The sequence below is a fragment of the Ipomoea triloba genome, chromosome 10 (assembly GCF_003576645.1).
Source record: "Ipomoea triloba cultivar NCNSP0323 chromosome 10, ASM357664v1".
Classification (NCBI taxonomy): domain Eukaryota; kingdom Viridiplantae; phylum Streptophyta; class Magnoliopsida; order Solanales; family Convolvulaceae; genus Ipomoea; species Ipomoea triloba.
In genome coordinates this window covers 15,644,522-15,670,220 of record NC_044925.1, presented here as the reverse complement: position 1 = coordinate 15,670,220, position 25,699 = coordinate 15,644,522, and the positions used below count along the sequence as shown (strand labels likewise).

The 25,699-nt window shown below is 38.9% G+C and overlaps 2 protein-coding genes across 5 annotated transcripts; both read left to right on the top strand.

The window, feature by feature from the left end:
• The first annotated feature begins 4,405 nt into the window (after nt 1-4,405).
• On the top strand, nt 4,406-5,602 carry LOC116033198. The gene has a single exon (XM_031275956.1). It carries the CDS (start codon nt 4,406-4,408, stop codon nt 5,600-5,602), a length of 1,197 nt encoding a protein of 398 aa, XP_031131816.1.
• Nucleotides 5,603-13,158: 7,556 nt separating this feature from the next.
• LOC116031616 (G-type lectin S-receptor-like serine/threonine-protein kinase At1g67520) lies at nt 13,159-20,327 on the top strand. Of its 4 annotated transcripts, XR_004100626.1 has the most exons (8): nt 13,159-14,209; nt 14,596-14,748; nt 15,426-15,602; nt 15,692-15,834; nt 18,632-18,842; nt 18,936-19,173; nt 19,262-19,412; nt 19,557-20,327. XR_004100626.1 is itself a non-coding variant. In XM_031273863.1 (5 exons), exons 1-4 carry the CDS (start codon nt 13,174-13,176, stop codon nt 15,811-15,813), a joined length of 1,488 nt encoding a protein of 495 aa, XP_031129723.1. In that variant the 5' UTR covers nt 13,159-13,173; the 3' UTR covers nt 15,814-15,834; nt 16,266-16,330. The 4 variants fall into 4 exon arrangements, 1 of the variants encoding a protein (XP_031129723.1); XR_004100628.1 differs by lacking the exon at nt 15,426-15,602 and having other exon boundaries at nt 15,660-15,834; XR_004100627.1 differs by lacking the exons at nt 15,426-15,602; nt 15,692-15,834.
• Nucleotides 20,328-25,699: the final 5,372 nt, after the last annotated feature.

Sequence of the window (25,699 nt, the reverse complement as noted above, 5' to 3'; positions counted from 1 at the left end):
AGACATTTATAAAACTTTTGTATTGTTTCGCGTGATGGTAGAACGCTGGTTTTCTCATTCAATCAAATCCATACAGTCCGACTTAGGGGGTGAATACCGCCGCTTACATAAAACCTTTGAATCCCTCGGGATTAATCATAGGCAATCTTGCGCCTACACACACAAGCAGAATGGGCGAGTTGAGCGCCGGGATAGACATATAGTCGAAACCGGTCTAGCTCTTCTCGCAGAAAGCTCGATCCCTCAACAATACTGGGACTTTGCCTTTGAAACAACCACTCACCTAATAAATTCATTACCCTCGTTGTAATTCGGTTTGATAATCCGTACTACCGTTTATACAAATCACCCCCCACATACAAATTCCTACAAGTCTTCGGGTTTCGTTGTTATCCTTATCTATGGCCCTACAACCGGCACAAGATAGAATATCGATCGAGACCTTGTGTCTTCCCAGGTTACCCACCGCCATATAGGGGTTACCGTTGCATGGATCTAACAACTGGAAAGACCTTTATCTGTTGGCATGTCAGGTTTGACGAGTCTGTTTTCCCATTTGCAGAATCGTCTTTGCAGGGCACACAGAAGCAAGAAGACTCAACCCCTCTGTAGGGGTCGGGAGTCGTGGTCACGGCTCCACATCTCGCACCGTTACTGGACCTGGTGCCCATGGCTAAGAAGCCACCACACTTGGCTCTAGAAGGACCACCGATTGCTGTCACCTCTAGTGCTGGCCCGAGTCATACTTAGCCTCCTAAACGAGGGCAAACTCAACTTCCTGAACGGGGACATAATATGCGGCTGAGGCACATGACCTGAGGAACAAATGAGTCATTCTACGCTCTCAATACAACTGTTGATCCCACGTGCTACTCTCAAGCTGTAGGGCACCCGGAGTGGCGAGACGCCATGGATCAAGAGTTCAACGCCCTATTGCATAACTGCAACTGGCGCCTTATTCCGATTGAGCCACACGTAAATATCATTGGATGCAAGTGGGTTTTTCGCACCAAGTGTAAGGCGGATGGTTCGATAGCCGATTAGTTGCCAAGGGGTTCAACCAGGTCGCCGGTGAAGACTTCTTCGACACCTTTAACCCCGTAGTTAAACCTACTACGATTCGCATGCTATTCTCACTTGTAGTCTCAAATGGCTGGTATCTCCGACAGCTTGACATTCACAACGCGTTCCTCAACGGCCACTTAGCTAAAATAGTCTATATGAAGCAACCACCAGGGTATGAGGATCCCGTACACCTGGATCATGTTTGTCACCTACAGCGATCTATTTACGGGCTCAAGCAAGCGCCGAGAGTATGATTTAAGTGGTTGCATGATTACTTAATCTCACCAGGGTTCTTAGGGTCCAAGATAAATGTATCTTGATATGATCTCAATTGTGCATATTTTTCTCACTGATTTAGATCAGCTTTTGAGCTTAAATGTGTTAATTTGCCATCTCCAATGCATATTCCTTGCTTTCTCATTTAGATATGGTTTCATTTTTTATTTTAGTGCTTTTATGGTGTTTGTTTGTGTTTTGAAATCATTTTAGATCCAATCCAAAAGCAAGGGAACGTTTGAAAACATGCTTGGAGTCAAAATGAATGAAGAATGCTGATTTTGAGAGCAGGGCGCGTCTGGAATCTGCCTCGTCGCGACGAAAATTTCTAGTAAGTGATCAATTTCGAAGACCCAAGGCTCGACGCGTCAAGCCCCTGTCTCGACGTGTTGAGAATCCTGCAACAGGATATATTTCAGCTCTGCGGAATTGCCTATTTTGCCCCTATTTTTGCTCCCACTATAAAAGGCTCATATTCCCAAAACCCTAGGAGCTAAGCTATGTTTTCTAGGCAAAAAGGAGTGAGTGTAAGGGTGTTTTCTCTTCAAGGAAGTAAAGGAGGGATCCACCACTTTTGCGGAGAAGATTGTCACCACAAGGAGATATAAAAACTGTGGGAGGAAGAAGGAAAGCTTGAAAAGCTACATTTGGGAGAATTTATTTTCCTTTCCTTTACTTTCTTAGTCTTTGTAAACTCTTTAACATTTGAGCTTTAAATTCAATACTAGCCATGATTGGCTAAAGTAACTTTGGGATTTTTGGGTGAAAAGTGTTTATGAACCCTATTTTGCCTTGTTATTCATGTTTTAATGATATATTTACATTTGGGTTTGATGACTTGCTATGCAATTGTGTTTGATATTGTTGATGCTTGTGATTAAGGATCCAATTTCTTGTTTCAATTGCTAAACTTATGTCTTGATGGGAGTTAGGATATAAACTAGGGCACCCACAATTGCACTTGGCTATTACTTATTGGAAAAGAGTATTTAGTTAAGTAGTTTAAGATGCCTGTTCTATTTCTTGTCTTGTAGGAGTTATGGGAATAATTCCCCTCATGAGTGCATCTTAAACACTTGTCTAACCCAAATTAGATATTTCACCTTAGTTTGGCATTAGGAGATTAAACACTTAAATCCCGAAAATCCCACTCTCTCTCTATTGTTTTCATCAACTAGCTCTCATTATTCTCTTTTACTACTAAATTTGCAATTAATCAAACATCAATTTCGTTAGGATTAGCTTCATAAGAATATATTCGTAACTAGTGTTTGATACGCCTCACTTCCCTATGGATCGATAACCCGATACTCGGGTATTTGTTTGTTATAAAATATGCTACAATCATATCTCTCTTTCACTACACCGCCAGCACCTCACGAGTATTCTTACTAGTATACGTAGATGACATAATCATGATGGGCAATGACTCCGACCTCATTGATACACTTCTACGCCGGTTAGTTATAAAATATGCTACAACAAAATTGGCGTCGTTGCCGGGGAAGTGGCTTTTAAGTATTGACATTAGTGAAAGTTTTATTCTAGGAGTCTAATCCACCATTTTCTTTAGTTTTACTAACCCATAACAAGTTTGCGTTGTTTTGCTGTGATCTTGTGTTTTAGGTACTTGTTGTTGCATGCAAACACGGTCCTTAGGTAAAGGTGAATTATTACCTTTGGACCTAGAGATTGAAAAGAGAACAAAGTACCTTAGAAAGCAAAGAAAGATGGCACAAGCTCAAGGAAATATCAATTTGAACCTTAATGGAGATGGAAATGGAATCAATCAACCTCCACTTGCGAGGAGAGCTATGTCCGATTATATTGCACCCGATTTGGAAGAACTTGATAGCATCAATATTCCGGGTGTAGAGGCCAATAATTTTGAGATCAAACCGCCAATAATTCAAATGGTTACGTTGGATCAATTCGGAGGGTCGCCCATGGAAGATCCAAATGCTCATATTACCAAATTCCTCCGAATTTGCAGCACTTTTAAAATGAACGGAGTTCCTAATGAAACAATCAAAATCCGACTTTTTCCTTTTTTAGTGAGGGATAAAGCTCACGGTTGGCTCATCTCCTTTCCCGCAAATTATTTTGCCAACTCCATAGGGAGTTCTTGAAGAAGTTCTATCCACTTTCAAAGACCCAAAGGATGAGGAGAGCTATACAAAACTTCAAGGAAATCCAAAATGAATCTCTAGCGGAATCTTGGGAGAGATTTAAGGAACTACGAAGACAATGCCCTCATCATGGTATTCAAGGATGGGATCTAATGATGGCTTTCTATGAGGGTTTGCTAGACAATTCAAAGATCTTGGTTGAGGCTTCATCGGGAGGATCATTCACGGTACTTGAACCCACTCAAGCGGAGGAATTGTTAGAAAAAATTGCTATGAATGGATCTACTTGGTACTCGGAGAAGTCTTCTCAAAGGCTTGTGGGTGGAATTCATGAAGTAGAGCAAATATCCGCCTTATCGGCTAAGGTGGATAATGTGGCAACCATGGTTCAAAAGCTAGCTCAAATAACTCTCAAAAATCAAAATGTGAGCTATGCTTCTACTACTTCTACTCCTTCAAGACCCGTCATGATGTGTGAGCTATGTGGGGGAGAACGCAACTCGGGAGAATTCTTTAATGATGACACGAGTTCTCAATCTTCCATGGAGCACGTTGATTTGGTAAGGTATGGTAGGAAACAACAATCATTCCAACCGCAAGGGGCCTACAATCCTAATGCATCAAGAAACTAACCCGGTTTCTCATGGAGTAACCCAAATGGGGTGGCAAACCCCAAAATTTTGGCAATCGAGGGCCACCCCCGGGATTCCAAGGTCAACAAAAATTTAGAGGGGGCCCAACAGAACAATTTAGGCCAACTCAAGGATTCCAAGCTCCTAGTATTCAACCAAGGCTGCCACTACCTGCTTTGGAAGCTCCACCTCCACCGAATTGGGAAGCTATGATGGAAATGATGTTGAAATCCCAATTGCAGAGTGAAGAGAGATTTAGGCAAGTGAAGGAGAAGATAGATTCAATTGAGCTCTCATAACAAAATGTTGGAAAGGCAAATTGACAACCACCAAGCCTCTACTTCTAGTACCCAAGTCACGGGCAAATTGCCCGCTTTCCCTGAAAATCCACGAGAGCATGTTAATGCCATTGTAACAAGGAGTGGCAAGGAACTTAAAGGACCATCTTTTACAATTGACAAGCTAATGCCAAATGGAATGAGTAGTGGAGGAATTGAAGAAGAAGTTGAAAAAGAGGAAGCTACTCATGACAAAAATGATGGGTTGAAGCTGGAGAGGAGTTACGTACCACCATTACCATTCCCCCAAAAATTTCAATGTCAAACTAAAGAGTGTAGATGGAAGAAATTCTTGAATTTGGTTGAAAATTTGAATGTGTCTATCCCTTTGCTTGATTTACTCACTCAAGTGCCTTCTTATGGAAAGTTTTTAAGGGAGATTTTCTCAAGGAAAAGAAAATTTGGTGCTCAAGAAATGATTGCAATGACACAAGAATGCCGAGCCCTAATAAATGATGAGGGAAAGTTTCCTACCAAGCTTAGAGATCTGGGAAGATTCACAATTCCATGTGTTATTGGAGGGTTGACCATTAATAGATCACTTTGTGATCTAGGAGTGAGTGTTAATGTATTGCCCTTATCTTTGTGCAAAAGGTTAAATTTGGGAGAACCAAAGCCGGTTGAACTCACCCTTGAATTTGCCGACCGGTCAACCAAAAGTCCTATTGGAATACTTGAAGATGTCCCGGTTCGGGTGGACAAATATTTCGTGCCTTGTGATTTCATTGTTATGGATATTAGAGAAGACCCATGTTTTCCAATCATAATGGGGCGACCTTTCTTGGCAACAACAGGGGCTATGATTGATGTGAGGAAGGGATCAATAATTTTTTACTTTGGAGAAGAAAAAGTTGCATTTAATGTGTTTGATGAGCCTAAATCTCCTTGTGTTGAAAAGTGTTTTGTGGTTGATGTGATTGAAGGCAAGATTCATGATGAAGGTGAATATTTTGATCCCAATGTTGGAAGGGCACTTGATGAGCGGCTTCAATTGTGGAAAAATTTTCAAGTCATGGAGGTGCTACTTTTGTTCAGAGGGAGAAGAACCACATGGTGGAGAAAGTTGAACAAGGATATGTTTTGGGACTCAAAACTTGTGATAGGAACTTCATTGAGGCTAGTTATGGTGGTAGCCTCACGGATCACCCAGGATGAACTATGAATAAGGGGTCGAGCTCATGACCTAAAACGAGTGCTTCTTGGGAGGCAACCCAAGTGTTTTAATTTCTTGCATTTTAATTTTTGCTAGTTTATTTTGCATGATGGAATGTGAATATGAAATTTGAGTGTTAGTTGATTTATTTTGAAATTGCATGATGCTAACTGAATTTTTGAAAATCCTTGAGCCTTATGTTTTTGTGTTTATATGGTTTTGGAGTGGAATTTTTTCTTGATTGAGTGTTGTTTTGGTGTTGGCGGTTAGCTTGATGTTCTATTGTTGAAAACAGTTTAAAAAAAACGCATTCTGGAAATTTTGGATGCGACCAGGACAAGGCTCGACGTGTCAAAGTAATAAGAGCTCAAAAATCTGGCATTCTGGAATTTTTCGACGCGACGAGACTCACCCTCGACGCGTCGAGTGGATGCCGTAGTTCTTTTTTTAAATCTGTAGGGCTCGACGCGTCAAGACCCTCTGGTCAGACTTTGACCGGTAGTTTTAAAGCATTTTTCCTAGTTTTTTTTCATTTTACTTCTTTGCACAACAGCCCCAACCAGATTTTCTTTGCATTTCCTTCAACTTTTGCCTTCAAAACACACTCATCTCCACTCCAAATTCCTCCTAAGGCTTCAAGGTAACTTGCTTACCCATTTTCTCCATCAATTTCTCTTCTTTTTGTTCTTGATTTCATAGTTTTTTGGTAAGAAACCTAACCCACGAATTTTTGCTAATTTTTGAATTTTATGAATTGAAATGCATTGGGTTACTGTTTCGTTGCATCTTTTTGCTCTAAGTGTTGCTCTTACTTGTTCATAATACAATACACTTGAATTTTGAATGAAGAAAATTGATTTACTATCTTTACTTGCTTATGAATTTCCATGCTCAATGCCTATAGTTTTGTTTCATGATTAGTGTTGGTTTATTTTGCATTTGCTCTTGGTTAATTGTCTTATTGGTGGTGCCTCTTGTTTTGTACAAAAATGGGGTGGAATGACATGCTAAATTTATACAAGTTCTCATGTTTAAAATTGTGCATATGAAGTGTTTGATAAAATGCCTAAGTGGGATTCTTTGAAGTCCTTGAGTTATTTACTTGCATTTTGCTTTCTAATCCATAATTCTTTGAATTTTGCAAGTAATGTGTTTTGATTGTGGTGTGCAGTTGTTCCGAATGGCCCCAAAAACGAGAATTCCCAAAAGGCAAAGGGGTGAACCATCCCAACAACCTCAACAACAACCTCAAGGGGCACAAGCTGAAGTTTTCAATACCCCAAATGCTTCTGAAAGATTCCAAACTTGGATCTCTACAAGAGATTTCAAGAAAGAAAGGGGGTTAGAATTTGTTATCCCCGAAAGATGGAATTGGGGTCCCTTGCTATTGGCTCAACCGGGTGAGGCATTTGCTTCGGCGTTCCGTGAATTTTACGCTAATGCCAAAGATGGACCACGAAATAATGTGTGCATAGTTAGGGGTGTGGAAGTGCGTTTTTCTCCCCGGGCAATCAACACATACTACGGTACAAGAAACTATGATGGAGAGGATTATTATCACCGTGAGTTGATGCCTGACAGAATAACACGTGGAGAATTGAATGAAATTGCTAGATCCTTCCACCCCGAAGCCGAATGGAATGTTAGAAGTGGGATGATTGTCCACATGAACTATGCATACTTCTCCCCGCAAGACCGATGCATCTTAGATTTCATCAAGGCAAAGCTCATCCCCTATTCACATAGGGGAAATGTTCGCAGAGATCAAGTCCTTTTGGCCTACTGCATTAAGAAGCGTCAGACTATTGACGTAGGGGCTCTTATCAATCACAGCATACGTGAGATTGCTTCATCAGATAAAAAATCACGTTGCCCTCTCAGCCACCCGTTCTTTATTACCGAGCTTTGCTGTCTTGTGGGAGTGCCAATAGATCCGCACCAGGAAGTCAAGGTCCATCCTCAAAATTTTATCTCTCAACAGTACATTCAAAGCCGATATAGGCATGGACAAATGCCCGTCAATGATTTTGAAGATGAGGAAAATGAAGACCAAGGTGATGATGAAGTAATGGAGGACCCTTCAAATATTCCTCCACCTGCCACACCTGCACCGGATCAACTTCCCCCTCAGTACAACATGGAGCAATTCTTTGCTAGGCAGAAGGAGTTTATGAGGCGGCATGAGGAATTTATGACAAGACATGAGGGCTATATGAGGAGGAGTGATGATGTCAATTGGTTCGTTGGTACATTTGCGCACCTGAGTTCCCACCACCACCACCATGGCTTCAAGAACCCCAATTCATCCCTGAGTACTACACTTCACAGTTCCCACCGCCACCACCACTTGAAGGTAATAACCAGTAACAGATCAAGGGATGCCCTTCAATTCCTTTCCCCCGATTTATTTTGTTACATTGGGACAATGTAACTCTTTAAGTGTGGGGGGAAGGGGTTGAATTGATTTTCCCTTTTTATATTTTCAGCTTTGCTTTTAATATTTAGTTTTAACTGTTTTAGAACTTCTCCTGAAATGATTTTGAACTCTTACTCCTATTTGTCTTGTTCTTTGGGTTTCTATAAAAATAAAGAATTGTGCTTTAATGTTGAAAAATATGCTCATTTGCTTGTTGGTTCCCCACTTGAATTTTTGTAAATATGTTTTGCTTTTACTTGGATGAGTCATGATTTTCTTGTTGATAAATTACTTGTCATGCCAACTAGTCATTATTATTCTCTCTTGCCGGTTTGTGGTTTGTTTGATTGAGCTTGTTGCATTCCAATGTGTCATTGATGAAATCAAAATGAAACACATGATTGAGCTATTTTCTTGCCAATGTCCTTGTTAACTACTTAATAATCGAAAGAATTCCTAATCTAGTGGTTTGTGCTTCGCTAGTGAAAGTTTATGTGGAATTCCGTCATTGCCTCATTAATTGGCTTGATAGAACTTGCCTCAATACTTCTCTAAAATGTAGTCTAATTGTTTGCATGCTTAGAAATGACTTAGGCCATTTTTTGTTCACCTTTAGCCTTTAAACCTACCCGCATCATATGTTTTTATCCATTGCATCCCCCTTGAGCCTTTTTCTTTGTTTAATAAGTGCTAAGCACTTAACCCTTCTTTGAGAATTTTTATTGTTTAACCCTCATCATCAAGGAAGTAAAGGAGGGATCCAAAACTTTTGGGGAGAAGATTGTAACCACAAGGAGATATAAAGACTTTGGGAGGGAGAAGGAAAGCTTGAAAAGCTACATTTGGGAGAATTTCTTTTCCCTTCCTTTACTTTCTTAGTCTTTGTAAACTCTTTAACATTTGAGCTTTAAATTCAATACTAGCCGTGATTGGCTAAAGTAACTTTGGGATTTTTGGGTGAAAAGTGTTTATGAACCCTATTTTGCCTTGTTCTTCATGTTTTAATGGTATATTTACATTTGGGTTTGATGACTTATTATGCAATTGTGTTTAATATTGTTGATGCTTGTAATTAAGGATCCAAGTGCTTGTTTCAATTGCTAAATTTATGTATTGATGGGAGTTAGGATATAAACTAGGGCACCCACAATTGCACTTGGCTATTACTTATTGGAAAAGAGTATTTAGTTAAGTAGTTTAAGATGCTTGTTCTATTTCTTGTCTTGTAGGAGTTATGGGAATAATTCCCCTCATAAGTGCATATTAAACACTTGTCTAACCCAAATTAGATATTTCACCTTAGTTTGGCATTCGGAGATTAAACACTTCAATCCCGAAAATCCCACTCTCTATTGTTTTCATCAACTAGCTTTCATTATTTTCTTTTACTACTAAATTTGCAATTAATCAAACATCAATTTCGTTAGGATTAGCTTCATAAGAATATATTAGTAACTAGTGTTTGATACGTCTCACTTCCCTGTGGATCGATAACCCGATACTCGGGTATTTGTTTGTTATAAAATATGCTACAATCATATCTCTCTTTCACTACACCGCCAGTGCCTCACGAGTCACGAATATTCTTACTAGTATACGTAGATGACATAATCATGATGGGCAATGACTCCGACCTCATTGATACACTTCTACGCCGGTTATCCTCCACCTTCAAGATTAGGGACTTAGGCAAGCCGGCTTTCTTCCTTGGCATCGAAACTCTTCACGACATTGACATTTTTGTCCTAAGTCAGTGCCGTTATATGAAAGATATTTTGACTCGAGCAGAGATGTCTGATTGCAAGCCTCTGGCTACTCCAGCGGCCGTAACACAGGCAATTAACTTGTCGACTCCACTATTTTGAAACCCCACACAGTATCGACGTCTTGTAGAAGCTCTGCAGTATCTCACGATTACTCGCCCAGATATTTCCTTTGCAGTGAACCGCTTGTGTCAGTTTATGCACAGGCCGACTGATGATCACTGGGGGTTAGTCAAGCGTGTTCTGCGTTATGTTCGAGGCACTATGGAATATGATTTGCATCTCACCGCGTCAACGACCTCTGACATTCATGCTTATTTCGACTTGGACTGGGTTGGGTGTCCTGTAGACCAGAAGTCAACCAGTGGTTATGTAGTGTTCTTGGGTTCTAATCTCATTTCCTGGGTTTCACGCAAGCAGCGAATAGTGGCATGTTCCTCGACTGAAGCGGAATACAAGGGTCTCGCGGATGTGGTAGCTGAAGTGATGTGGATTATTTCATTGTTATGTGAACTCGGTTTGCATACCGCTAAACCAACAACTCTATGGTGTGACAATCTTGGGGCCACTTATCTCGCGACCAATCCTGTGTTTCACGCACGTACCAAGCATGTGGAGATCGACTATCATTTTGTCTGGGATAAAGTCGCTTCTGGGGATTTTATTGTCAACGTTTTGTCTACCAAAGATCAGTTAGCTGACGTCTTCACGAAACCGCTACCAGCTTCGCGTTTTGCAGCTCTCTGAGGCAAGCTCAACGTGGTCGCCTACCCACCTTATGCTTGAGGGGGATGTGTGAGTTATATTACATATTAGATATTATTTGATGTATTAATGTGTGGCTAGTGTGTTGTGTGGAGTAGAATCATTCTCTGTAACTTTCCTATAGTCTAGGAGGTTTTTAGGTGTCCTTAGTGTTATAGGACTCTATTCTAATAGTTTGAGTTCGAATGATACGGTTTTAATTCTCATCCTCGTAACTTAAAACCGATACTTCAAACAAACAGTCAACCAAAACACATAAAGATACGCTTGGAAAATGCACACCTTCGGGGTGCAATAGCTAAAATCAACATATAACAACTTCTCACATAAAGCATTAAAATAATCAATTAGAAAATTTTTTAAATCACAACCGCACAGCGAAGTTCAATCTTAGGTATTAGTCTTATCCTTAAACTTCTTTTCCCAAAATATTATTAACTCCTAGAATTCTAACCTAGACTCTATCGCAACCTAAGCTCCCAAAGTTCGAACTGCTCTGATACCAACTTGTAACACCCCTATTTTTCAAGACCAAATTTCCCAACTTGTAGAACTGACGCACCTTAAGTGTTAAAATGACACACTTTAAGTGTTAAATTGATGCACCTTAAGTGTTCAAATGACACATCTTAAGTGTAGAACCTTATGCACATTAAGTGTAGAACTGACACACATTAGGTATTAAAATGGTGCACTTTAAGTGTTAAAATGACGCACCTTAATATTTGAAAATACGCACCTTATGCTTTCAACAATACTTAAAATATCATAATGCCACCTGTTCTCACCGAGCAGTGCAGATTGCACCATTTGGTATGCATAAATGCACTACAATGTGTTTAGAAATGCACCAATGCACAACAAAAATGTACCACAACCTTGGGACGTGCGATCATGCACCATTACATATGCATAAATGCACCATAACATGCTCAGAAATGCACCAAGGTGAAATGCACAAATGCACCACACCCTGGTGCATTTTTGAACACGTGATTGTGCATGACCGCACATATATATATATATATATATATTGTGTGTGTGTGTGCGTGTGTGTGTGATGCTCCAATGAAAATTCCTCTTCCCGTGAGAAGTTGCGGACTTGAATATAAATGCACACAATTTCATATTCCAGTGCATAATGCACACAAAATTCCAAGGAATAGTTTGAGTGCATATATATATATATATATAATTGTGTTCTAGTGCGGTAGGTGTTCTCTGGTGCGATTGTGAGGTGGCTTTAGGTGCGTAGTTTTCCTTCTTAAAGCGCGTAGTTTCCTTCTTAAGGTGCGTGATTTGTGTACTTAAGGTGCGTCAGTGGTGAAACTTAAGGTGAGTGAACTTAAAGTTTAAGGTGCGTAGTTTTCCTTCTTAAGGTGCGTTGTTTTTCTTTTTAAGGTGCGTCATTTGTATGCTTAAGGTGCGTGAGTTGTTGAAACCTAAGGGGCACCATTTTAAAATCTTAAGTGCGTGGTTTGTGTACATAAGGTGCGTGGTTTGTGTACTTAAGGTGAGTGATTTGTGTACTTAAGCTGCGTGGTCTGTGGTCTCATTTTTGTAAATAATATGAAATTAGTAACAGTTTCACAGAGTACAAGTAAAATGTATTAAAAGTGCAACAACATAATGTACATCGAAGAACAATATTAATTGCACCTAATGTTATTATTAGTTGCACAAAACATTATAATTAAGTTCACCGATATGAATGGTAAATTACTTGCACATCAAAGTTTGAGTTATTTATAAAATTACAACCACATTTTTTAAAAAATTATATCGGATCTATTAGATCTTTCTAGATGAACGATTGTGATTGTCTTTAAGAGTTAAGCAAAATAGAACAACATACTTACGCCATTATAGGTCATTTTACGTGTAATTAGAAATAAATATCTAATTTGCCAAACACATTTCTATAACTTGTTAATATTATTAGTTGGTCAAACTAGCCAATACAATCCGTTATCATCGCGCTATTAGCTAAACGAATCAACTATCAGCTATCAAATAATTGTCAAACACCCTCTTAATCGAATATCACCATACATTTAAAAACTCCATAAAACTTTGAATCAAATACCTTTGAACTTTTTCTTTTTAAATAATACCTTTGAACTTTTAAAGTTTATAGAAGTTTTTAAAAGAAGTTTTTAAACGCCTATGAAAATCAGGATCAAATACCCCCTTAGATAATTTTAACAAGAACATCAGACTTGCTTAAAATTGTATAAGATAAAATTAACATAAAAATTGGTGCAATTGTAAAAAATTAAGAATCTTGTTTGGGTAATAATTTATAATTAACTGTTATCATTAGTTCCTCCTACCAAAAAAAAGTGAATTGAATTATTCAAACTTGAAAATTCGTTGGGACAACTTTCCAATTCAAGCAAGTCTTTGTTTTGGAAGTCTTATTGATTTGTAAGAGCCTATATATTGTCATATGCTGGACCAGCAGAGCATAGCACAATATAATACAGATTATATCTGTTCTTGTTCTTTTTCTTTGTTTCTCTTTTGATATACCCATATACTTCTCTTTGGAGTAAACACTCCATCACTTGAAAAAGTGCAATCAAAACCATTCACATCCACCTAGCAATTTTATTTGAAATCATACGTGATAGGGGATGAGTAGAATAATATTCTATGATAGTTTAGTAGTTGGCATTGTTGGCTTCTTCATCTGTCATGCCTTGTTGCTATCTTATGTTAGTGCTAAAGACAGACTTTCGCCTGGAGAATACATATTACCCACTGATGAAGTTTACTTGAGGTCTTCCTATAAAATCTTCGAGTTAAAACTCATCAGGGGGCCGACGGGCACTAGCTCTACCACTAGCTGCTATTTGTGTATACAGTTCACGGAGTATCCAATCCTGGCAAGTTCCCAACAAATGATTGTTTGGGTGGCTTGGCTCGGCCAAGCTCAAATTTCTTTGGTCCCAGGGCCGGAGTTAAAAATGGAAAGAGACGGCCGGTTGGCGGTATCTGCTGATCATCATGAATTCCCTGTAAACGATGATCAACAATATCCATATGTTATGAACACAACCGCAACTCTACTTGATACCGGCAATTTAGTTTTGCGAACAGTAGAGGGTCATACCCGTACGTCGTGGCAAAGTTTCGATCATCCCACTGCTAATACTTGGCTCCCGGGCATGATTTTGGGTAGATTTGGGGTGAAAACTCGAGGGGTTCAGCAGCGTTGTTTGACTTCTTGGACCAGTGAGGGGAACCCTTCTCCTGGTGATTTTAGCTTATGTGTTGATCCAAACAACCCCAAGCAGCTAGTTGCCACACGAAAAGGGATTGTTTATTGGCACAGTGGGGTCTGGAGTGGCCGCAACAATAATTTCCCGTTTCTTCCTGTCCTTTCGCACCATCTCAGATATTTCTCTAATGACAATGAAAGCTATTTTGCTTGGGATGGAAATGTAGACCCGCATTCGACCTTTATCAGAACTTTTGCAACCGGTGAAATTTCAGTAGCGGTCAAACATGATAGAAACTTAACAAGAGCATCAATTAACTGTGATCATAATGGTACTTACTATTCCAACGTGGGGTGCGTAAGATCATCCAATTGTAGTGCTGGAGACAGGTTCCGTTCAACTACTGGTTTTATCGGATGGGAACTACAGTTACATGATATCATGCTTGGTATGATTTCTTATCCCTAATTACTAATTACTATTACATTTTTCAATATATATAGGCCATATTTGGTAAATGGCTGTTAGCTTATTGAGTTAGAGGATATAACTAATTGATAACATTAGTGATAGTAGAAAAGTAGTTGGTAAATTAGCCGTTAACTGATAGCTGTTTGGTATAATTTCTTTTCTCAAAAAACTAATTATTTTTTAATTTTAGCATTTGGAGTTATAAAAAATTGATTAACCAAGCACTTATATTAATTTTTTTAACAAAGTCAAATAACTAATAGTAGTCAAATAAGCCAAAATTAGCTAACTATAAGGACCATAAGTATTATAATTTTATCTTGACTACACTCATCTTACACAGATTTTTACTGTTTGGTACAGGTGACTGCAATGAAATGTGTGTAAACAATTGTTCTTGCAACGCCTATGCTACACTTGAATCTGATGGAACAGGCTGCAAGTTTTCTACTTCCACTGCTTACCGTTACGTGTCTAATGGGGGCGAAACTTTTTACATTCGAGATGCAAAAACAGGTAGGCCAACCCCCTTGTCTGTCTTGTACTTGCTGCTTGATATGCTTATACTCACCAAATCTACAATCTATTTTTTCACAAGTTAGTTTGTCCAATTTTACACAATGAATCTATACTATATATGAAATAATATTGTTGGGTCAAGTTTGGCACTTGATGGTTGGGTGGAGGCTGGTAAAGGATTTAAAAAAATTAAGTCCAACATCTAACATCTCGAAAATGTGTGACGATATAAGGAGATAAAGGCCCTGTTTAGTAAATGGTTGTTAGCTGATTGGGTTAGAAGGTATTATTTGTTGATAACATTGGCTGATTGGGTTGGTTGTTTGGGTTAGAAGGTATGATTTGTTGATAACATTGGCTGTTTGTAGAAAGTTGTTTGATAGATTAGCTGTTAGCTGATAGCTGTTTGGTATAATTTCTTTTCTCAAAAAGCTAATTGAAAAGGCTGCTTTGAGTAGCCTTTTGAATTTTAGCATTTTGGAGTTACAAAAAGCTTATTAACCAAACAACTAATAGTGGTCAAATAAGCCAAAATTGACTGGTAGGCTGATTATTTACCAAATAGGGCCTAAGTTGCGCTTTTGCTACTAGTTCTAACTTTTAGCGTAGTGGTAGCTTGATCCTAACAAATATCAAAGTAATGACTCAATTGCTTCACTTTGAACAATCTTAAGCAAAGCAAAGCCATCGTCCTCCACCTCGATATCCTGCTCTTGCTTTGACAAGGAGAATGTCACACCACAGAAGAACAACAATTGTAGTTGCTCTTACAGTAACGTTGCTTGTGACACTTTCTGTTGTTTTCCTAGTATGGTATATGAATCGAAGAAAATGTTGCAGTTGCTTCCAAGGTATTCTGTTAATATCAATTTATAAGATTTTAGTTATCCTAAATCTGCCTTTACTAGACGCTAATAAGCTATGAGAGTTTGACACACAGCCCCAATTGTACCGTCGACGCAACAACTTGCTAGTAAGGATGACGACTTACCTTTCTTCAATTTCAAAAGCATAGAGATCGCCACAAATTACTTTTCTGATGAGAATAAGCTTGGTCAATGAGGATTTGGCCCTGTATATAAGGTATGAACTATATATGTTGATATCTTCTAGTTGTCACATTTTAGGGTGATGGCACATTATTTTTTTCTCTCCTTACCTCAAATTGTTAAATTTTTTGATAGACACAACTAAGATTAATTATTAATTTTCTCTTGAAAATAAGTTATCATTTGACTGTGATATAATTCTACTCAAATGCGGTTGCGCCTTAACATGCGGTCGGTGCAGCTGCTTAAAAAAGGTACTAATAGTGTTAACAAAGGCACCAGTCGTGTTAGAAAAATGCACAAATACACCACAAAACGAGCAACACACTCAAAAAAAATGCACCAAACCTAATTGTGCATTTATGAACACTGTGTGGTGCATTTAAGCATACTTAATCGTGCATTTTTGTGATGCGTACCTAATGGCGCATTTTTTGGTGTATTTTGTTGTGCTTTTCCTTGCAGTATTGGTGCATATGTTCATAACTATTGGTGCGGTTGCACAGACCACAGGTTAAGGCACGGCTGCTCCTAAACTAGACTCCCTCTCTCTCTCTCTTATATATATATATATATATATATATATATATATATATATATATATATATATATATATATTTTGGTTCAAATGCGGCCATATATATATATATATATATATATATATATAGATAGATTTTGGTTCAAATGCGGCCATGCTCTCCCGTGCGGCCGTGCGGTCACACACCATTCAAAGTTACGAAATACACCACTCAATGTTAAGAAACACACGACAATGAAACACACCATAATGTTAAGAAACACACCACAGTGCATATTTGTGTGGTGTGTTTCTTAACATTGAGTGGTGTGAACCGCACGGGAGAGCACGACATCACCTGAACATGACCATATATATATATATATATATATATATATATATATATATATATATATATATATATATGACCAAGTTCTAATGCGGCCATGTCTTCACGTGCGATCGGTGCGGCGACACCATTAGTTATGCAAAAAACCACCAATAGTGCTAGAAAACGCACAACAATGAAATGTACCAATGCACCACAAAACGCAACACAAACTCAAAAATGCACCATACCTCACCACACCTAATGGTGCATAACATAGTGTAGTGCGTTTATGCGCATCCAACGGCGCGTTTTGTAGTGATGCGTACCTAATGGTGCATTTTTTGGTGCACTGATGCATTTATTTGTTGTGCGTTTCCTAACTCTATTGGTGCACTGATGCATTTATTTGTTGTGCGTTTCCTAACTCTATTGGTGTTAGTTTTTTTCATATCTAATGGTGCGACCGCACGTTAGACATGGTCGTATTTTAATTGGCAATATATATGTAAATATATATATATATATATATATATGTATGTGTGTGTGTGTGTGTGTGTGTGTGTGTGCGCGTTATGTTCAAATGAGAATAACCATTCAAATGAGAACCACTCTTAATGTGAGAACGTGATGACTAATTTTGTACGTTCAATTTTCTTTTATTTGAATGACCTAGATTTGAGTTCCTAAAATGACATAAATTTATCTTTTTGGTTAATTAAAGTGGGGTAGTAATGTTTTTTTTTCTATTTTCAAAGTGTGAACGCATGGTAGTCCTTAGCCAAATTTATTTCTTATTTTCTTGAATTATCCCGTTGCGATTTGGAGTGGTAATGTAAAGTGTTCCCCATCAGGATAGACCTTTTCTTCTCCCTTCAGGGTAGACATTTTTTTAATACCGCCAATGTGGTTGAAGACAAGGCCACAAAAGCCCACAATGCCCTGCGTCAACCAGTCGTTATACCGTGGACCATGGATCATGGCTGATATTGGAGTTGTGTTGAACTAATACTATAGTTGTGCTGAACGACTACTGCAGTTGTGTCGAAAGGAAACTGCAATTACGCGGAACAGAGGCCGTGTCATCAGTCTGGAACCGTAGTTGTGTTGAACGAATACTGCAGTTGTGTTGAACGGATGAACGGTCTCTGTTCCGCGCAACTGCAGTTTCCTTTCATCACAACTGTAGTATCTTTTCAATACAACTGCAGTATCCGTTCTGACACAACTGCAGTATCAGCCATGATCATGGTCCACAATATAATTTGCGATGAAGATCCCAACAATGGAAAATATGTATCTTATAAATATGTAATAATATAAGTTATCGCTCTAATATTATATTAAAATATATAATTTGCGGATTACTTGAACCCTAATTACCTGTGATCGATAGCAAGTCATCAACCAGTTTTTGGGCTTCATTGCATCAAAATCAATTGTTGATGGGTGTAATTGCACCTTTAAAAAGTTTAAGGGGATAATTGACTTTTCAGCTAAAGTCCAAGGGTTTATTCAACCATTTTCCCTTCCTTAAAAGTATTACTGAAAATTAATATTAGTTAAAGTCTAAGGGTTTATTTGACCATTTTCCCTTCCTTAAAAGTATTAGTGAAAATTAATATTAGTTGACCCATAAAAGGATATTACAATTTTTTTTTAAATTTTATAAAACGTATTACATATGGCAAAAATTTGTGTGAGACCGTCTCACGGGTCCCAATCCGTGAGATGGGTCGAATATTTGATTAATGTGGTCAAAGATCCGACCCATTAATTACAGATACGACAAGTCTCACAGATCGAGAGTCGTGAGACGGTGTCACACAAGTGTTACCCATTACATATTTAATATTATCTTACATCATATGGTTCACACACGATCAACCCTAATTACAAAAAACAACTTGGATTTTGGTTTAGTAATAAATAAAATATAATGGTAATTCTCGATATGTAAACAACATTTATACTATTTGTATTCAGGGGATATTAGCCAATGGTCAAGAAATTGCAGCAAAGCGGCTCTCAAAAATTTCTGGGAACGGAATTGAACAATTCAAGAATGAAGTTTTATTAATCTCAAAATTGCAGCACAGGAATCTGGTTAGGCTTTTTGGTTGTTGCACTCAAGGAGAAGAGATGATATTAATATACGAGTACCTTACAAATAAAAGTTTGGATTCAATTCTTTTTGGTTAGTTAGCTTTATTCATTTTGTCTCTCCTTTACCCTAATATATATTTTGTTTAGTTCTACAATTGAATATATGATCACTGGTTTTGCACAGATGCAAGAAAAAAAGCTTGTCTTGATTGGGGAAAGCGTGTCTCCATAATTGATGGGATTACACAAGGGCTTTTGTAACTTCACAAATATTCAAGACTGAAGATTATACATAGAGATTTGAAAACAAGTAACATATTATTAGATGTTCACATGCATCCCAAGATTTCTGATTTTGGAACGGCAAGACTATAGGAAGATAGTGATTCACCAGCAAACACAAAAAGCATTATTGGCACTTAGTAAGTCAATGAATATGTTTGATCAATTATCTCTTGTATATATAGTTTTCCTTTATATAACTATTTGAACAATTTGATGGTAAACCAGTGGTTACATGTCTCCGGAATATGCAATGGATGGTTGCTTCTCTGAGAAATCAGATAATTTTAGTTTTGGAGTGATGATAATAGAGATTGTAAGTGGAAAGAGAAACAATGGCTTCTACAATCCTGATCGTGTTTCAAATTTACTTGGTTATGTAAGTATTACCCTATACATAAACTATACAAAAATGTAATCAATTGATTTTTAGGATTCTTTTAACGATTCATTTATTTAAACATATTTATTTAATTTGACTAATAACTTTATATGTCTAACTCTATCCATGAATGATTACTAGGCTTGGGATTTATGGATAGAAGGAAGACTCTCAAACTTAATAGATTCAACAATGGAAAAAACAATATCAATTATTGAAGCAACAAGATATATTCAAGTAGGTTTGCTATGTGTTCAAGATAGTGCGATGGATAGACCAACTATCTCAGATGTGGTATCCATGCTTGGTAATGAATTATGAGTCTTACCTACTCCTAAACAACCTGGTTTCTCTGCCATTATTGGCTTAAAATGTGAGGATGTTGTTAATAATTTAAAAGATTGCTCTGCTAATGATGTCACAATTACAGATATTGAAGGTCGATAGCACATATCATTCTCTCATTGTTAAAAGACTTTTTGGGTAACTTTCGTTGAACAATAATTGTTGTAAAACTTCACCAAAGATTGTAAAGCTATCCTTACCCTTGAAAGTGAGACCTTGGCAAAATGATGTGGCTACACAAGTGGACTTTTTTGTTTTGCTTTGTTTTGTTATTGCTTAGGTGTAATGCAAGCTTGATAATCTTGGAAGCTTGCAAATTTTAAAAAAAAAAAAAAAAACGGTTGTCGTAGGGCAGCATGCGACAACATTTATGTACTTTTATTTTATTATTATTTTGTTATTTTATTGTATTGTGATGTGATAGTGGGATTACTTTTGAAAGTGGGAGAATATTGCATGGATGTAAAGAAATAGTGAAAGAATTGTAAATTTGATGATGTGGAGGTAAAACTCACTTTTGTAAGTGAAAGAGTATTTCAGGGATAAAAGATAGACTAATAAGTGAAATTTCTAATTGCAATTAGACACATCACTTCTTTGAATAATGTTTTGCTTTTGAAAAAGTTGTCAAAAACACTACATAGTTAATATTGCAAGACAAGCTTGTGATATATCATTAACAACCTTTCTACTATAATATCAACTCGTGGTTTCTATTTGATTTTGTGTCATGTTTAGACAACATACAACTTTGGAATATATACAAATATTTGGAATAAGTGTAATTAATAAATTTTGATAATGTTGGCTTAATGTCCCGTCGCCTGAAGGAAGAGGAGAGGACAACAGCAACGCCGAAAACCCAGCCCATGTCTACCATCTCTCTTCGTTGCGACAGTAGGTTCGCCGCCAGCACCCTTGATCGTGTCGCCGTCGGCGACAAGAGGTTAAGGAGCAGCTTTAAAGAGCATCGCCTAGAGAGTGGAGAGGCAGCGAAGACACCGATTGGATATCCAAAACCATATCGCCGACGCCACCCTCTGCCCGCGAACAAAACCTCGGTCTCCTACCCATCGCCCACCGCCGTTCTCCATGGTAGCCGGCGACTGAAGGGGAAGGAAGTCCCGTCCTCTCTCCAAATAGCGAAGCCAAAATGTCGATGCCACCAGGGGAAAAAAACAGTCGACGATGATGCGGAGAGGATAGTAACGTGAAGAGAGTAAGGTGATTGGTGGAAATGACGGTGTTCTTCATTATGCTTCAACACGTGTGTACAAAGGAATATAAGGGGAGAGGGTGACGGTTGTAACAGATTACAAAGCAAGGATATTTACAAGATTGCCCCTAACTAATCTTTGCTGTCCAATAGCCCCCGTAAGTTGGAGCATGCAGGTCTTGTATGCTTAGCTTAGACCGGAAGTGTTGAAACAGAGAGACGGGGAGAGGCTTTGTGAAACCTTCTGCTACTTGGTTGGAGGAGGATACTGAAAGTAGCTTGATCAACCCTTTGTTCAACTTCTCCTTGACAATGTGGCAATCAATATCTATGTGTTTGGTACGCTCATGAAACACGTGATTTTCAGCTATAGCCACTGCGGATTTGCTATCACAGAATAGAGTTGCTGGTTTGTTTGTTTCCACTTGTAGGTCCTAAAGGAGGTAGTTAATCCATTGAATTTCGCAGACTGTAGCAACTACAGCTCGGTACTCGGCTTCGAATGATGAGCGTGATACCGTTGCTTGCTTTTTGGACCTCCAGGATATTAGAGCTGAACCTAGAAACACACAGTAGCCTGTTATAGATCTTCTTGTTTCACTACAGGCAGCCCAATCCGAATCTGAGAAGACTTTGAGTTGCATGTCTTTGTTGGCAGGATAGAAAATGCCTTGACCGGGTGAGCTTTTGATGTATCGTAATATTCTATGCGTTGCTGTTAAGTGATGATCCGTTGGGGGATCTACGAATTGACTTAGTTGTTGAATGGCATAAGAAATGTCCGGCCTTGTAGCCGTGAGAAATAACAACTTGCCTATCAATCTTCTATAGCAACTGGCATCGGCAAGAGGGGTACCATTAGTGGTGAGTTTTAAATTGTGAGCCATGGGTGTGCTGGCAGGTTTGCAACCCAAAAAACCTGCTTCATCCAGAATTTCCAAAGCATATTTTCGTTGACATAGATTGAGCCCTCTTTCTGTTGATCGTGCTTCAATGCCCAGAAAACAACCAATGGTACCTAAATCTTTGATCTTGAATGTATTGTCCAGAAACAGTTTCAATTCTTGAATCCGATTTAGGTTGGCACTTGCCACCAGAATATCGTCGACATATACAAGTAAGGCGATGAAGCTGTCATCCCTTCCTTTTGTGAACAGAGATAGATCCGATGTGGATTTTTTGAAACCATTTTGAGATAAGGCAGTGCTGAGTTTTGCGTTCCATTGCCTGCTCGCTTGTTTGAGGCCGTATAAAGACCTCATCAATCTACATACTTGGTTTGGTTTTTCACTCTGGAATCCCGGTGGTAGAACCATATATACTTCTTCGTCGAGGTCGCCATGAAGGAAGGCGTTATTGATGTCTATTTGATGTATGTGCCATGCCCTTGAAGTGGCCAGTGCCAAGAAGGTGCGTATGGTGGTGATTCTCGCTACTGGAGAGAATGTCTCGAGGTAGTCTACACCAAGCTGCTGTGTGTACCCTTTTGCCATGAGACGTGCCTTATGCCTTTCTACTTTGCCATCAGCTTTCAACTTGGTTTTGTAAACCCATTTGCATCCAATGGGAATTTTTCCGGGAGGGAGATCGGTTAATTCCCAAGTTTTGTTGTTCTGGAGGGCTTCGAGTTCTGCAGTCATGGCCTTCTGCCAACAATCATGCATAACAGCTTGAGCATATGGCTTTGGCTCACTGATTTCAGTCACAGCTATAGAGAACACCTTGTGTGGAGGCTCGAACTTATCATATGATATAAACTTGGAGAGACTATGAGGAGTAGTTCTATTCCGAACAATAGAATCACAATAAAAATCTTGGAGCCGAGTTGATACCTGCCTTTGTCTAGTGGACCTTCGAGGTTGTAAGGGAGAATCAGATGTGCTTTGTCTCACATCAGTAATATGAACCGGAGCAGGGGCAGGTTCTCCTGATTGATCAGTGGATAAGGGGTTGTTGACAGTAGGCTGGGGAATAGAACTGTCCAGCGGTTCAAAGCTTGCATTGTGGCTGGCAGTATTGCCATTGTCTGTACTGTCAACCTGTGTGTGTACTTGCTGGGAGCTGCCATTATTTGAGTGATTACCATTGTCCATTGGATTATCTCTCGGCTGAAGCTGAGTAGTAGAAGGAGCCTGAAAATCAACATCTTCATGTCCAGTTATAGGAATGAGAGGTAGACACGGGCCAAGTGATATTGGAGTAGACTCAGCAGTGTTTTGTCTCTGTTCATCTAAAGGGAATTGACCTTCATAAAACACCACATCACGTGAGATAAATGTTGAACCATCATGCATATCATATAAAAGATATCCTTTTACATTTGCAGGGATACCAATAAAGATACATTTTCTACTTCGTGAGGCCATCTTGTGTCTAGACTGTGATAGAGTGGAAGCATAACTCAAGCAACCAAACACCCTTAGATTGTTCAAATCTGCTTCTTTCCCATACAATCTTCTATATGGACTTAACCACTGCGTTACTGGAGATGGGAGGCGATTGTAATGAAAGCTGCATGTAAAACACATTGTCTCCAAAACTCTAACGGTAGATTGGCTTGAAAATGTAGGGCTCGAGCTACGTTTAGGATGTGTTGGTGTTTACGTTCTGCGATAGCATTTTGTTGGGGGGTATTGACACAAGTTTTCTGATGAATTATCCCATTATCAATAAAGAACTCCTTCATGTTGAACTGTAATCCATTGTCACTCTGGATAGTCTTGATAGATAAACCAAATTGATTCTGAACCAATTTCTAGAACATTTTCATTAACCCTTGCACCTCAGATTTGTTTCTCATCAAATGAATCCATGTGTATCGTGAATAGTCATCAACTATTGTTAAGAAATATCGTTCTCCCCCCAGAGATTGAACCATGAAGGGACCCCAAACATCAACATGAATTATTTCAAAGCAAGTATTAGTCACAGTAGTACTCAAAGTGAAAGGAGATCTTTTATGTTTTGCAAAGTGGCATACATCACAAGCTGTGGGCTTAGAACTAACAAGAATATCAGTAACAAGATGCATTTTATTCATGGGGTAATGCCCTAACCGTTGGTGCCAAGTTTCAGCTTTACAAGTCATAACAAACTGTTTATTTCTATCAACATGAACTTCTAGTGTTTCAAGCAGCAAGTATAAACCCCCTTTCTCTCTAGCAAAACCAGTCGTCTTCCCATGATTCTCCCGAAGAAGGCACTGATCAGAGGTAAACGTTAGCATATATGAGGTTGAGTTTTGAAGTAGCTTACTAATTGATATGATGTTGAACTGGAAAGATGGTATATGCAACTCATTCCTCAAAGACAAACTGTTATTCAATTTTATATCACCAACATGCTTGACTACTGCTTGTTTCCCATCAGGCAGATTAACAACTGTATTCATCACAGATTTATAACTTTCAAAAGCATCTAATGAGCATGCTATATGGTCCGTAGCCCCAGAATCTAGGATCCAAATAGATGAACGCAAAGAGACAGAGTTAATAGTAGAAAACTTGCCTTCAGTTATGGATGAATCCTTGTCAAAGTTTGGCATGAGTGTAACAGCAGCAGTAGTGGGAGACTGAGCTTTTCCCATCTGAGCTTGTAGTAGCGTTATGAGCTTTTGGAGCTACTCATTAGTGTCATTACTGCTAGAGAAGGAAGCTGTCAAGGTTTGCTTCCCTTTTGATTTGTAGTCGGGTACCCAACCGGGAGGGAAACCATGCTTCTTGTAGCATTTCTCGATCGTGTGCCCCGACATGCCACAGTATGTGCATTTCGCACTCTTGTTTCCACCACCAGTGTAGCTATTCTTTCTGTTATTAAACTGAGTGAAGGCTGTCACAATGTCATCTGTGTCCGACTGTGTTGCTTGAACAGAGTTGGCGTGACTGAGGTCTAGGCTGTTCATATTCAAATTTGCAAAATTCGATTGCCTCTCATATTTTTCTGCCATCACGAAAACTTTGTGCATATCTGGTAGAGGATCAAGAACTAGAACCCCGTTCTTCAGTGAATTATAATCTTCATTCAACCCTTGAAGGAACCTGATCACTCGATCGATCTCTCGTTGGTCTTTATGTCATCAAGAAGATCGCAAGAACAGCGAGGATCGCACTTGCATATCGGCAAAGGCCTGAGATCATTCATTTGTTCCCAAAGAATTTTGCATTTAGTGAAATAATCATTCACCGAGAGATTACCTTGCCTTAGGGCATAAATTTCAGTTTGCAAGGCGGAAATCCGGTGAGCGTCTTGTTGAGCGAACCTCTTCTTCAAATCATTCCACATATCTCTGGCATTGTGTATGTACATGACGCTCTGCGCGATCGATGAGTGAACAGATTTTACAATCCAAGCACAGATCATAAGGTTGCACCGCCTCCATGCGGCAAACTGTCTGCTCCAGCTGTCCGGCGCGACCGTACTTCCATCGACGATCGTCCACTTATTCTTCACCTCCAGTGCGACTTGCATGGAGATGCTCCAACTGGCATAGTTCGCACTGCCTGTGAGCGGAGGTGACATGAGAATGGCGTTCGCATTTTCATTGCTGTTCAAGAAAAGCGGATTCTCAATATCATCGCTTTTGTTCCTTTGAGATAATGAGTTTCTCTACGGAGATCCCAAATTCCTCTGCGGATTTCGGATGTGAGCGGGAGAACGCTTGATTGGAGATTCCTGAGCAGGACAGCGCTCGACTGGAGGAGTTCTCCGGCTAGACTCTGCGTTG

Bases quoted from the DNA above. Each gene is read 5' to 3' on its own strand.
- LOC116031616 (XM_031273863.1), top strand. From the start codon at position 13,174: ATGAGTAGAATAATATTCTATGATAGTTTAGTAGTTGGCATTGTTGGC. The intron at 14,210-14,595 runs GTATGATTTCTT...TGTTTGGTACAG, and splicing joins GTTACATGATATCATGCTTG to GTGACTGCAATGAAATGTGT. The intron at 15,603-15,691 runs GTATTCTGTTAA...TTTGACACACAG, and splicing joins ATGTTGCAGTTGCTTCCAAG to CCCCAATTGTACCGTCGACG.
- LOC116033198 (XM_031275956.1), top strand. From the start codon at position 4,406: ATGTTGGAAAGGCAAATTGACAACCACCAAGCCTCTACTTCTAGTACC.